Source organism: Oncorhynchus masou, chromosome 22 (assembly GCF_036934945.1).
Source record: "Oncorhynchus masou masou isolate Uvic2021 chromosome 22, UVic_Omas_1.1, whole genome shotgun sequence".
NCBI lineage: Eukaryota > Metazoa > Chordata > Actinopteri > Salmoniformes > Salmonidae > Oncorhynchus > Oncorhynchus masou.
Window position 1 is genome coordinate 34,774,981 of NC_088233.1, and position 14,615 is coordinate 34,789,595.

A 14,615-nucleotide genomic window follows, 5' to 3' on the forward strand; every position below is an offset into this window, starting at 1 on the left:
ACCTTTCATGACCATTTGTCCACTGTGCGTGTTTTTCTACCTGGCTGATGTATTCACAACCTAACTGGTTATCTACCAGTGGAGGCTCTTCGGAGGAGGAAGTGGAGGACCAATCTCCTCAGTGAATTTCATTTTTTTTAAAGTACAACATTGAAAAAGTTATCATTTTTAGATTAAACTATACTAAATATATTCACGTCACCAAATAATTGACTAAAACACACTGTTTTGCAATGAAGGTCTTCAGTAGTCTCAACAGTACTCTGTAGGGTAGCACCATGGTTTAGCCAGAGGACAGCAAGCTTCCTTCCTCCTCTTGGTACATTGACTTCAATACAAAACCTAGGAGGCTCTTGGTTCTCACCCCCTTCCATAGACTTACACAGTAATTATGACAACTTCCGAAGGACGTCCTCCAACCTTTTAGAGCTCTTGCAGCATGAACTGACATGTTGTCCACCCAATCAAAGGATCAGAGAATGAATCTAGTACTGAAAGCATAAGCACAGCTAGCTAGCATTGCAGTGCATACGATGTGGTGAGTAGTTGACTCAAAGACAATAGTTGAATAAATGAGTTTATTCAAAAATGAAGGAGAAGCAAGAGAGAGAGAAAGTGTAATTCTTTTCACTTCCAGTTTCACTTACTTAGATAGCAAATGCAGCTGGCTAGTTTAGTTACTCAAACACCCGGCTTAAACAGAGGGATGCTATGTTAGCTAGATGGCTGTGACTATCCAACACAACACTGGAACTCGTCCAAGTCAAGGTAAGCTTTTGGATTTATTAATTTATTGCCGGTGTAGCAGCTTACTGACTATACACTGTAACGTTACTGCATGATTGTAGCGGGTTTACTAACACATTAGTTCTATTAGCTATGTTGACTAGGAAGTTACTTTAGATAATATGTAGGCTGTGTGTAGCGGTTATGACATGGTTTGGCTAGAGTTTTTTTTTTTGCCTGGTCACAAACAGCTGATGTGTTGTTCATTGAAGTCCACAAATGAAGGGAAAAGGTGAATTTGTCCAATAGAAACTCTTGTTTGCAACTGATGAATGATTACACCCTAGATAAGCTAGATGCAGACAAGAGTGTGCAAGGCAATATTGAATGTGTCACTGTCCATCATAAAAAATGTATCTCGACCTGTGTGCACTTACGTTGTAAACTTCATTCTTAGGCTAGGTTGTAGCAACCTCGTGATAGGTATAGGGAAAATTGTAGTGTCATGACGTAGCCTAAACCTATCGATGTTACATTGAACTGGGTGAATGGAATATGCATGACAGTCATCCAACATGCTGTAATAGAAATAAGGTCATGCTCATGAAAAACAAATGGTCCTCCCTCATCATAAACAACACTGATTGCCACTGTTATCTACTGACCATGCTCAAGTACTTTACCAATCTTCAATATACAGTTTAATATTGTGAGACAGATGCCCTGACAGAAGCCTTTTCAAAACTCAAATACACTACAAGTTTTAAAAGTAAAGTACTCCTGCAACAGGGTGATCAAATTAAGATCCTACATATGTAATGCTTATTTTGTCACAATGCTCCGCAAGGTACTAATCTCGTCTCAAAGTATGATGGCAGGAAGGCTCGGGGAGGAAACTCAGAGGGAGCATGAATAGATATTAGAAAATAATGGACAAATAAGTCAACATTGCAGATAGGGAGAGACAGAGCGCCTCTGAGTGCTGGTGTGTACAGGTTATGGATGGTTGAGGGAGCCTCTGGCAGAGAAAGGATGTGCTGGGGACTGAAGAGGCAATCAGACTGGATAAACCTGTTTAACACGCTGTTGTCCTCTGCCTCTCCACAACCATCATCAACCAGGAGGAATCTCCATGTGACAAGGGACAATGAAATGGAAAATAGGGCTGAGCAGATTAGAGAAACCTGGACAGAGCCTCTCAGTTCGTCTTGCTCTGAGCTGAGGTAATGTACGGCAGCCTACTGCACAACCTCCAGTATGCTTTAGAGCACTGCTGTCATAGCAAGGAAAGAGCTGATTTGTAGAGAAGATGACATGTATATCCACTATATATATCACTATTACAGCACAAATGTATCTTCTTTCCTATCAATGTGGCAGCAGATTCTCATGCCCAGGGTGTGTAAGACTCAGTTCAAAAGGACAGGTTCCTCTACAGTCGGTTTCAGAGCGACTCCCTGGAGCCAAGTCCAGAAAATAGCTGGCTACTGTCATCAGCATTTTGTAGTCTCATCATAATACACTTAGGGATGGTGAATAATTGATCACTGAGGAATTGGGCTCTGACTCTGTACTGTGAATAGACTGTTTTCTTTCTCTCTCTCATTCTCACATTACCACTATTTAAGTCTGAAACTGTATTTTCCTCCCTCATGTCTCATTACACACACACACAAACAACCCACAGACAAACACACAAACATTGACCATGTTATGGGAAGGAAGCACATGTGTGGATGCACAGACACCCTCCCCTTGCGCATCTTTCTTTTAGATGGACACACATTGACTTGGACATGGGTTTTTTTTCAGTTTGAAGAATGTGATTGTGGAGCCTCGCACAGCAGCGGCCCCTTCAAATAAAACAAGGCAGTGGTCTGATCTAGATGTAACCTCAGACAGAGAGCTGTCAGCTGTAATAGAAGCATTCAGCAGGTCAATAAGATGTGTCAGGAGTCTCTCCAGTTGCGAGCTCCACTGTGATGGAAGGAAACAGAAAACCCAGCTCATACAGTAGAACTCCTCTGCTGCACTAAACCCTGAGACACAGGTCAGCCGTCTGAACCACTACTGCCCTCCAGTGGAGGATTATGCGTGGGAGTGAGTGGAGCTGAAGTCAAGTAACTTTGGGCTTCTACTATAATGGTTGACTATGGGTGTCCATTATTATTATGGCGTGAAAGTGTTTCTGTGCTCAACTACCACACATCACTCTCTGACATCTGTCTGCGTAAGCTTATTGGCAATTCACTGTTTTTATTAAAATATTGTATAGTTCTCCAATGTCATCTGCCCATTATTGACTTGCCAGTGTCTATCTCTTTTTGTATTCCTTTCTTCCTCAGTGTGACTGCAGTGCGGCTGCCAGATGGGCTCTCCTTCGTGGTGTATGAGTTCTGGGATGGAGAGGAGGAGTGGAAAAAGTAAGTTCTAGAATTGTGTCTCATTTGACATCTCACCCATGGAGTCATCCCTCCCCCACATCTCCTGACGCTTCACCCCTTGGTCTTCTTATAATACCCATAGGTACAATTTCCAGAAAATATGGAATCAATAATGCACAATATTTTTGTTGTTTTCTTTGTTTTTGAATTTTACCCCTTCTTCATGGTATACAATTGTTGTAGTAGCTACTATCTTGTCTCATTGCTACAACTCCCGTACAGGCTCAGGAAAGATGAAGGTTGAAAGTCATGTGTCCTCCGATACACAACCCAACCAAGCCGCACTGCTTCTTAACACAGCGCCATCCAACCCGGAAGCCAGCCGCACCAATGTGTCGGAGGAAACACCGTGCACCTGGCAACCTTGGTTAGCACGCACTGCGCCCGCCCCCCCACAGGAGTCGCTGGTGCGCGATGAGTCAAGGATATCCGGCCAAGCCCTCTCTAACCCGGATGACGCTGGGCCAATTGTGCGTAGCCCCACGGACCTCCCAGCCCAGTCGGTTATGACAGAGCCTGGGCGCAAACCCAGAGTCTCTGGTGGCACAGCTGGCGCTGCAGTACAGCACCCTTAACCACTGCACCACCCAGGGGGACTATGCACAATAATTTGACATGTTGGGGTCTACTATTTTGTAAGCACAGTTCTCATATGAAATATGTGTCAAAAAAATACACAATTGGGTAGATGATTACAGAAGAGCCGTCATTGCTTAGTGTTTTTGTTTAAATGTTCATACAAAGCTAACATCTGGAATCAGACTGGTTAAGCAGACTACAGAGGTACAGAGCTCTATCGCCACTGAATAAAGCTACTGTATAATTACTCATTGATGTTTTGGGGGATGTGCCGAGGCTGTAACGAGTCTCTATCTTTCAGGTTCTCTATCGTCTATGGGGCGCAGGAGAACTGAAGGAGTGAGCGTGTGTGCATCTGCATGCATGGGTGTGTCAGTCTGTGTTTATATGTGATCTTATGCCCTCCACCTCTGTCCTCAGGCACCTCCAGGCTGCATCCTTCAAGGCCTTTCAACATGTTAAAGTTGACACTCTGTGCCAGCCTGAGGCTGTGTCCACTGTTGCTGTGCCAGGTTAGTCTCCTGAGAGAGAGCTGGCATAGAGCACAATCCCCTGCGTAATGCTGGCATAGTGCCGTATATCTGGGATGGGGAGCCCTGATAGCGATGGAACCTACTGGTGGAGAGAACTGTTTGAAGTAGAGCAGTCAGGGAAAACACATACCCTGCTATTTATTATATTTACTTATTGTTATTGGTATAAATGCATGTCATAGACTTACCTCAGCAAACCTGAAAATATATGACATTCAATTTGAATTATATTATGCAGTGTATCATCATTGTATTATCACATTGAGCAGAGAAACACTAGACCTGAGTATGAAAGTGTTGTAAATGATTTATCTATTCCTGAGCTGCTTGTCTAACTGAACTCCCTCGCTCTCTCTCCCTGCAGCCGCCTGGTGCAGTCTGAGCAGAGACTGATGGGGGTGGGGACGCATCGCCTAAGTCCACAACACCCCCATCCTTAGCTCCCACATACCCCCTTTACCTCACTCTCACCCCCACAATCCCTCTTTCTCTCTTTTGTAAGTACATGTTTACACAGTGTCTGTTTGATATTGAGACAAAAAGGAAGGTATCAATTGCAGTGAATATTAAACAGTGCATTAAAGCGAGATTACCGCCATCCAATGCATTTGTTCATTGTATCGTTCACCCTCAAGTCATTGTAGAAATGAGGTGAACCTGCTTTTGAGGCTCTAGTGCATGTCATCAATTTTGACTAAAAGACATGAACCTGTTGCTGCTGCTAATGACAGAGTAATAGAGCCCTCAACATTCATCTCTATCAAGCTGTGAAGGTTTGTTTTTTTCCCGTTGTGTTAAGAGTACTTGTATGAATCAGCAATGGATATATTAGCTGTTAAAGTCTAGTAAAATTATATGAAAACTTGTTCTATTATAATTATATTTGTATTGACGTCTTTAGTGGTAAAGTGCAAAATTCTTCAGAAGAAACGGTTACAACAAAAGCAGCGAAACTTGTGGTTTTGCTGCAGACAGTTTCCCTTTTGAACAACTAATCTCAAGCCTTAAACATCAGCATGGGGTTGAGGTTGTAGGATTTCCAATAATGGAGTTGCTGCAGATCCAACTTCACAGGATCTTTTACTCTCAAGACCTTTAGTTCTGAAGCTTCTGGGCATGTTGATTGACCTCTAGTTCACACACTCTTTTGTGGTCTCCTTACCTTCACATTTCTCACTGATGATAATTTGTCAAGTCCATGCAGCATCTACATACCAACCATTTGATCGCAATCAGTTTCACGGGGATGTGCATTTAGATCTTGAGTTATAGTGTTGTTTTGAATGATGTACAGTGAGCAAATTTTAGAGCAGATGGTGTTAACTGTACCATAGCCTACAGAGACTGCATAAAGTAGAGAATAAACACATGAGCAGGACATGATCCACACATGTACAGAATCTTTAGGACCTTTAGTCGAGGGAATAAAGACCTGGGAAGTCAGATCCGCAGCCACGGCCTTCCCATAAACGCAGAGTAATTTGATTTTAAACATCTAACACACAGCCATATATTACAATCACAATGTTCATTGCAATTGAGCAAAAAGGAGATGTTTCACATATCAAGCAAATGATAGTAACAGAAAATATATCAGAAAAAAAATGTTCACCCACCAACCCAGTTGAAGAACCTCTTATGCACATCTAGGAGCATGACCAGTTTGTCCAACTCCAACAACCTGAAATCAACATGATCCAACAGACCCAGTCGAAAAGCACAATGTAAATGAATGAGATACAGCGATTACATATATTTAAAGTATGAGTGTGTTACAAATCTCAATTAAAGTGTTTTATCTATAAACGATCATGTATGAATCACTCATCTTGATCTGATCTACCTTTAGAAGGTGGAATCTTTCACCCACTTCTCCATTTAATTTCTTAGTTTGTCCTGTAAGCACATGCTGGTGGCAAGCTTGTCCTTAACCAATTGGGGGATATCAAACCCTCACTCCCCAGGATAAGATTATCATCTCAGATAATTACATGTAAGTAATAACAAAGACTGTCCTTGTTCACTGTAAAAATACAACTTTATTTACTTGGCTTTGATCATAACTAGGACCACCACTGAAATGAAAATCGCACATGTTCAGTTCCATCTCTGGTGCTAAGCCACATTGCACTTTTCTTTGAGAGAACCCTGGACTTCTCCGTGTTAATACACCCGTGATATTAATCAATAGCACGCCTTGAGCTTCATATTAGCCTCAGCATCAGTATTACAGAGCAAGAGCATGGCTCCCTTGTTGACATAGACTTATGTGGGGAAATTCTACTGGAAAGGTTTTCTATCCGTAGCTTCCGTTGGGTTCTGTATGAACAGGTCAGAGCCAGTCAGAAAATGCCAATTCTATTTCTGTAACATTCCTGGCTGTTCCCTAAACTGTGCAACCAAATTTTTTCTCCCCATCTCTTGAGTGCATGTTAAAAGGAATGTCCAGTAACTTATTTAACATAGTATTTAGCCATGCTACTTTCACTGGGTTTTGTGGATTTCTTATTTGTCTTTTATAGTATTCCTATAAAAAAGGACAGACAAAACAATATATATGAATAGAAAATGGCATACAGAATGAACATTCACTTTTATGGCAGTGTTTAGAGAAATGCTAATTCTTATACTTATGTATGTTTCAGTAAAATGGCTTTCTGAGTGTAGAGACTTATTGCAGGGATGCAAGTACCATATTTAGTCTTAAAACTGTTGAAATTCTAGATCATGTAGAATGATAAAACTCAATAAAATGGAAATACACCATGAATCTGTTGCTTCATTGCTTTACATTTCTGGGAAAGCACACAACATGTAGTATGACGACTAATGAAAAACAAATGCCAGCGCATATTTCCTATAAAACATTTTACTTCTGATAAACATGTCAATACAATGAAAATCATCGACATATTGTACACAAAAGTCAGAATCGTAACTTGAGACAGCAACCTATGAGAGAATACACCATTTATGTTCATTCAAGATATCAAAGCAAACACCACACACACATTAACAAAAAGTCAAAATAACTCACTTTCTCCCCCAGCCCCATTTGACGTGTTCACTCTATGGCCATCCTTTCATTATGCTGAAAAGACTTTAACCTATGTAAACCTCCATTCTGATTTCCTTCAGTGTATCAGACAGTGAGCAGAACACATTGTGCAAATTAAATAATACAAAAGGAAGAAGAATGAGAACAGAAAACTCCCCTATTCCTACCCAGTCAACAACTCTCACACAATGAAGACATATACCAGTTAGGGTTAGCTCTTATTGATGAGCTGTATGATGGCGATGGTGGTGCTCTGTCCAAAGATGAAGGCCCCACAGATCAGAGTGATCATCCCCCATGTTGTTAGGACCACTCTGAGAGGGAATGGGGGAGGGGGAGTGAGAAAATAAAGGAGAACACGGTGTCAATGAAAAGAAGAAGGATTTGGATGGATGAATGGTTTGAATGAGTGACCATGATTGGTTAAACTCACCGTGTTTTGAAAGATACTTGCTCTGACTGCATGGCAAATACTAGACATAGCCCTGCACACAAGCAGATAAAGCAAACATACATTATCTCTGCTGGTTCGATTCACATACAACTGTGTGGGAGAGAGTGAAGGAGTGAAAGGGGGATAATTTTCCCACCTGGGAAGATGAAAATGAAAAATGCGCTGATTCCCCCAATGATACTGATAACCTTGCTGATGTCTGGGATGAACATGGCAATGAGCAGGGTGATGGTGATCCAGGCTATAGTCAGCCCCACGCGGCTACAGTTCTCATACGACTCGGTCACAACATGGAAGCGCCGACAGAAACTCAGCAGTGGGTCCTGAATCACGGACCTGATTGCAGAACATTAGAGACACTGCAATGAGACTCACTGGGTCTAACAGACAAATTTATTAACAAGTTCTTTATTTCGACTTAAAATGTTCTGATTTAAAAATGGCCAATGAATGACATTTCTATGTAATGCCAATTATTGTTACCTTCCTAGCAGGAGGATGATGGGGAAGATGGTGATGATAGAGATCCCAAAGAGCAGTCTTGCAATGATCATGAGGACATCGTCCCCTGTGTATGACATCAGAATATCTGCTGCAACATCCTTGCCAAATGTCAGGTATCCGTAAACACCTGAACCAGAAAGGGAGGGGAAACATTCAAACACCAACTTTACCTTAAAGGTTCTTCAGCTGTCCCCATAGGAGAACCCTTTTAGGTTTCAGGTAGAACCCTTTCCACAGAGGAAACCTTAAAGGGTTCTACCTGACACCTAAAAGGGTTCTCCTGTGGGGACAGCCAAAGAACCACTTTGGAACCTTTTTTTCTAAGACTCTACAATAGTATAGTCACTGTGTTCACTACAATCACTTGGTGCTATGAGCCGGAGTATTGAAGGGATGAGTCTCACCAGTTAGGGAGTAAATGACCAGGCAGAAGAACATGGACACCACAGAGATGAACACCCAATGGGACAGGCTTTTGTTCTCCATGCTGCTGTAGATGGCTATGCAGGCCTCGTGACACTGGAGCACAGAATGATACAGAACATGGCAGGCTCAGAACGCAAAGCTCAGAGAAACATGACTACATAGACCTGTGACGGGCTTGAGTCCTCTGAATCATTCTGGTGGCCAGTTAGCTCTGGCCCTTACATTGAGACTATGTATAGCATGGGGCTCCACAGCTCTTAATGCTCCCAATCATAGAACGTCAGATCCCTTGTCACAAGCTGACAATTCAACTATATACATTAACCTGGAAGAACCTTGCTTGTGTTTCTCGATCAAATTTTACTCAACATTCCTCCATCCACATTCCTTCAGGATTCCCATCCTTCCTCTTTTTTTCACCAGCTCAGTAATCAATCATCCCGGGGGTGCATGGGCTCAGGGAGCTGGGCTTTGGCTGCCGCTCTCCCCACTTCCCTTTTATTACATTTCTGACAATCCCCCTGTGTTTACTTGGTTACTCAGAAGATTAAACAATACCTCTGAAAATGAGTAATATTTTCCAATTTTCCTCCAATCTTACCCAAGTTAAAATATTGAACAGAGAAACAGCTCTCCTCTGCCGGATAGCCTGAGGCTCTGTTGGACTGTGATGACTGACCACTCCTCAATAGACAGCTCCTCAATTGACCAGAATTTGGGGTAAATGCCAGACTTTTAACCATTGGCTTCATAAAGAAAACAAATCTAACCTCACAAGTGACCACTTTGAAAACCAAACATGTTTGAAGCCGTACTCACCTGAAAGCCAAAGCAGATGGTTGGGATAACGCTGAACATCGAAGCCCAAGAGCTTATTCTACAGAGAGACGACAAGAAAACTTCAGAGTGTCTCTTAAAAGGGCCTTTTCAACAAGACCTAATCTGACCTGAGGCAATTTCAGTCTTTTACAGTTTCTGTCAATCACACCGACACATTACAATGTGTGGGCTGAGGGCTCGGACTCCACTCCAAGACAGTCAAAATGTAGCTCAAAATGAAAATACCTTTAACAATAGAACAAGGACTAAAAGCTCTTAATATTAAAAGGGCATCTTAGATCCTGATCTCACAGACTTCTTTACAGGTTACATTTAACTTGACAGAATTTTCAGACTATATTGATATGATTTTATGATAGGCCTATGCTAAAGGCCATCACATAGGCCTATGCTAAAGGCCATCACATAGGCCTATGCTAAAGGCCATCACATAGGCCTATGCTAAAGGCCATCACATAGGCCTATGCTAAAGGCCATCACATAGGCCTATGCTAAAGGCCATCACATAGGCCTATGCTAAAGGCCATCACATAGGCCTATGCTAAAGGCCATCATAAAACCATATCAATATTGTTCACGTCACTCAGACTAAGGACAGAAATTGCTCAAAGGTCAAACTAATATGAATTGGGATTACAAGCACTCACCCACTTGTGTACAAGGGGGATATATGCACATCACTGCTGTCTCTTGTGTGATATTTCACAATCATGGCCACTGTTAGGTATGTAGCCGCCAGAGTACCTAAAACACTTCAAAATGAGGGAAAGGGTTGAGCATAACATGAGATTGAATATGGCAGTAACAGCCACACAAATGTTGCAATGTTCTGCACCAAGTAGCCTGGGCTTAAATCTTTGCAATGCTGTAGTACACTGCCCATAAATGACTCACCCACCTGATGTACTTCTGAATACTGATCTCTTTAGGGATGGAGAGAGGGAGGATGAGGAAGACACACAGGAGGATGAGGGCGAAATGTGGGTGTGTGTACCAGTGGTATGGCATATCTGTCTCGGGCAATCCAGTGATCAACTCATAAAGGGAGATGCTTACTGCAAGACAAACACATTAATTACATTAAGAAACATGTATCAGATACTGTATATGAAGTTGAAAATCGATATCATTAACCTATTTCCAATGATCATCATTACATAATGAGAAGTGGGGACAGGAAAATCTGATGATTTCGAAGGCTCCAGAAGAAATAGTTCAGGAAGGAATGACTTTATTATGAAAATGGTAACATAACCCAGTAAGAGATAGTTAGGGAGTCATGCAGTCGGGGAGAAGCATGAAGATACTCACGTTTCTTCAGCTGGTCCGACACTATGACCAGGAAGGCCACAGAGATCATGAAGAGGTTGAAGACGAACACAACCTCACAGAGCTGCCCGATGGCAGGCCCACACACATCCTTCACCACGGCCTGGTACGTGTTCCGGCCACTGATGGAGGAGGAGTAGCCCAGGATTACCAGGCCACTGATGAGGAACACCAGGGACACCTGGGGCGGAGGAGAGATGAAGATACAATCAAGAGGTTGCTGAGTAGGAGAAGAGAGGTGAGATTGAGCAAATAATAAGAGAGTAGGTCTATAACGGATTGGTCTGGCTGACACCAAACTCGAAGTCTTCGTGATTCATGTCAGCCAGGCTAATAAAGGATAACATGGATGAGGGGAAGGGATAACCAGAGGGAATTTCATAAAAAGCTGAATTTAGTGTGTACAACTGCTGAGAATGATGTGCTTGACTGCGGTGCTTTATATTGATTATATACCAAATGAAACAAATTGAAATTGTCAACATTGATGCTATTATTTGATTAAGAATATATAGGCTACCCAACATTAATCAATTACGCAAGCTATCCGGCTCTTGGCATGTTAACACCTCCTCGACGACACTACGGTGGCAGGCCTGATCACCAACAATGATGAGACAGCCTATAGGGAGGATTTGGCCGGTAGGGATATCCTTGTCTCATCGCGCACTAGCGACTCCTATGGCGGGCCGAGCGTAGTGCGCGCTGACCAGGTCGCTAGGTGTACAGTGTTTCCTCCGACACTTTGGTGCGGCTGACTTCCGGGTTGGATGTGCGCTGTGTTAAGAAGCAGTGCAGCTTGGTTGGGGTGTGTTCTGGAGGACGCATGGCTCTCGACCTTCGTCTCTCCCGAGCCCGTACGGGAGTTGTAGCGATGAGACAAGACAGTAACTACTAACAATTGGATACCTCGAAATTGGGGAGAAAAAGGGGTTAAAAAATAAATAATAATAGTTAAGCAAATAGCTCTCCAGACTGCGTTGACCCTTTTTTCACTAACTTTTTTGACTCATCACATACACTGCTGCTACTGTTAACTATCTGTCAATTTATTCCTAGTTATATGTACATGTCTACTTCAATTACCGTGTACCCCTGCACATCGACTAGGTTGTGGTCCCCAATATTCCCTCTAAGCTACGCATGTGTCTGGGAGCGTAGCCCGTGCAGAGAATCACAAGACTGAACTTCACTCAACTTTCTAGAGTTTTCACCGTTAGTTAACACTATCAACGTTTCCCTTTACAGTTGAAATTGTGATCAAATCAATGCAATATTATCCACTTTCAATGCAACATACTGAAACAAAACAAACAATGCAAGACTTAGTATGCAAAACTATGCAAGAGATTTTGTTGTCGGCAGGGCCCATCGGAATAGGATTCTTTTGCATTGACAGGCATGACTCAGGCCCATACTCTACGCAGACTGGTGCGCCATAACCAATCAGAGCTGCAGTAGGCCTATATGCAAATAGACCATTGCCATATATGGATATGTACCATTCACTTTGAACTGGACTGTTTTACAGCATGAGCGGTCTCGATAATTATGCAGCTGTTTTGAGATCAAAGTGAGAGCTGCATGTAGCCACGTGTGCACATTTGTTCATATTCTTTGCTAGTTAGTGAGTCATTAGCCCAGTTATAGCTAATGTGTAATCAGCAATGAGGGAGTGATTTCTTCCTACAAGAGCACAAACCTGTACATTTCTATCCATCCTTAAAAAGCAGTCAAGTAAAGAGCTTTTTTTTAATGTCTTAAAGGGGCAGTGTTGTATTTTAAAACAGGCTTGAATAAGCTAAGTAGCCAATAGGCAGAGGGTAGCATATATTGTCTGAATCTCTGTAATAATGGTATGGGAATAATAATAAATGGTATCTTGTAAAGTGGTTTCTTGCATCAAACAACACAACAAAATGTTCAGTCACCTTATCTGAAGGACAAGTGGATAAACAGGATAATGTCAAGCTCAGCATGTTTTTTTTTCAAAAGTCTTGTGGAATGTAGGCCTACATTGAACACCATATATTGGCTGCTACTGTAGGCTGAATGATATAACCTATTTCCATGTTAAAATGTTGTGATGCATTTTCTCCACCGTTTTTTATGGTAGGCCTACATTATAAATCAAATACTCACAGTAGCCTAATTGGACACTGTTAAAATAGTAAATTAATGTATAACCACAGTATTCACAGTAAACGTGTGCTGGAAGTTGCACCGAATTTTCACAACCTGAAGTTTGCTCAATGACAACAACAAAAAACAAGGGAACATTGCTGGTACCCCTTACATATAGCCAAGTTATCATTACTCCTTGTGTATCTATTATCAGGTGTTTTACTTTTCTATGATTTCTATATTTTATTTCTCTCTGCATTATTGGGAAAGCTAATAAGTAGACTAGGCATTTCACTGTTCGTCCACACCATTTGTTCAAAGCACGTGACGAATACAATTTGACTTGATTTGATTCCCAAAACGAATCACCAACCAATTCTAGATGGTTCGTTCTACACAGTAAATGACATGACTAAATCAATAGGTTTGGAGTAGGTCTATATATATCGTTTAAAATTGGTTTTAAATTACGTGTTAAATTAGGAGGTAGTTAAAATGACGTTTAATAACAGGAATGTATCAAATAATGTAAATTGTGTTACCGGGGTCAGTAAAGTTACTTACCATCTCCACTGCGACGGCGGAGCGAATTCCACCGGCTTTCTCGAAAGCCCATGGGAAGTTGAGAAGTCCCGCACCAAGCGCAGATTTGAGCATGATGAAAATTGCTCCCAAAGATCCAAGTCTTGGGCCATCTGTATCGAGTGTGGGCTTGGCGAGCAAGCTGATGCTTTCCCTCGCCAACTCTTCCATGCTTTGTCAGACTTGCTCCAAACTCTCCGAAAAACCTCTGCGACTCGTGCCAGGCGATGTGTTCACAGGAATCTGCTCAATAAATAACGGTGAACTAAAAAGGAGGCTGGGGCAAGGATTGGGTTGGGAAGGTCCGTGTACTTTTCTTGTTTTGATTTCCTAGTCAAAAAGTAATGGAAAACAGAAAACGGCTAGTTGTTAGTTTCTAAAGTTGAGAAACGAAAATTGTAACTCAACTTGTTCTCTAATTTCTCTCATTGATTGTTTCAAAGTTGGACATGAAGTAACTTAAAACAAATAACATTTGACATTTTGGGATTTTAGTTTTTCATTTTGTCCATACCTGGAAGTACACTCCCCCTCAGAATATTCATGAGCCTTATGGGGTGTGGTTAGAGCCAAGGTAGGCGGCACAAAGAAAGGCGTAGCCTGTGTGTGCCAGGAAGATAAAAATACTCATGTTAGCTAAGATGCAGAACTTATTATGAAGTTAGCATGCCAATAGAACAAACTCAACAAATTTCAGCTGACTAGCTAGCCCAACCTGGTTACTGGCTATAGTCATGCTAGCTAGTGGAAGTAAGTTAGTCCTTCAACCTGCAACAAGATGAAGCTGACCGGCCAAAGCTACCTGCTATGGAAAGGTCAGATTTCTCCATTACTTTCTGTTGACAAAATTCTAATTAAAGGTCCACTGTATTTAAAGGGATGGCTTAATTTAAATGTTCTGAAACCCCCAGGAAGCTGCTGAAGGGAGGACAACTCATAACAATGGCTGGAATGGAGTAAATGAAATGGTATCAAAGACATGGAAACCATGTGTTTGATAAGTTTGATTACCATTC

The 14,615-nt window shown here is 41.9% G+C and overlaps 2 protein-coding genes across 3 annotated transcripts in view; one reads left to right on the forward strand and one right to left on the reverse strand.

Annotated features, from left to right (window-relative positions):
* The window catches only part of LOC135509378 (N-terminal EF-hand calcium-binding protein 2-like), a 148,166-nt gene extending 141,114 nt beyond the window's left edge, over positions 1-7,052 (forward strand). The window contains exons 11-13 of the mRNA XM_064929995.1: positions 3,072-3,149; positions 4,170-4,261; positions 4,647-7,052. Coding sequence (XP_064786067.1) covers positions 3,072-3,149; positions 4,170-4,261; positions 4,647-4,675 — 199 coding nt within the window. The 3' untranslated portion in view covers positions 4,676-7,052. The remainder of the gene's footprint in view (positions 1-3,071; positions 3,150-4,169; positions 4,262-4,646) is intronic.
* On the reverse strand, positions 7,030-14,195 carry LOC135509377 (putative sodium-coupled neutral amino acid transporter 8). 2 transcript variants are annotated; one of them, XM_064929994.1, is made up of 11 exons: positions 14,114-14,195; positions 13,582-13,929; positions 10,876-11,074; positions 10,463-10,619; positions 10,212-10,316; positions 9,544-9,601; positions 8,703-8,817; positions 8,278-8,425; positions 7,931-8,130; positions 7,774-7,825; positions 7,030-7,654 (listed from the first exon to the last, which is right to left on the reverse strand). In XM_064929994.1, exons 2-11 carry the CDS (start codon positions 13,768-13,770, stop codon positions 7,552-7,554), a joined length of 1,326 nt encoding a protein of 441 aa, XP_064786066.1. In that variant the 5' UTR covers positions 13,771-13,929; positions 14,114-14,195; the 3' UTR covers positions 7,030-7,551. The 2 variants fall into 2 exon arrangements, with proteins under 2 accessions (XP_064786066.1, XP_064786064.1); XM_064929992.1 differs by having other exon boundaries at positions 13,582-14,136.
* Positions 14,196-14,615: the final 420 nt, after the last annotated feature.

Excerpts from the sequence above, each read along its gene's own strand:
- LOC135509377 (XM_064929994.1), bottom strand. The coding sequence starts at position 13,770 with ATGGAAGAGTTGGCGAGGGAAAGCATCAGCTTGCTCGCCAAGCCCACA. Across the intron at positions 10,317-10,462 it reads AGTATTCAGAAGTACATCAG|TGTTTTAGGTACTCTGGCGG; the intron begins GTGGGTGAGTCA and ends CTCATTTTGAAG. Across the intron at positions 7,655-7,773 it reads CAAGTATCTTTCAAAACACG|AGTGGTCCTAACAACATGGG; the intron begins GTGAGTTTAACC and ends ATTCCCTCTCAG.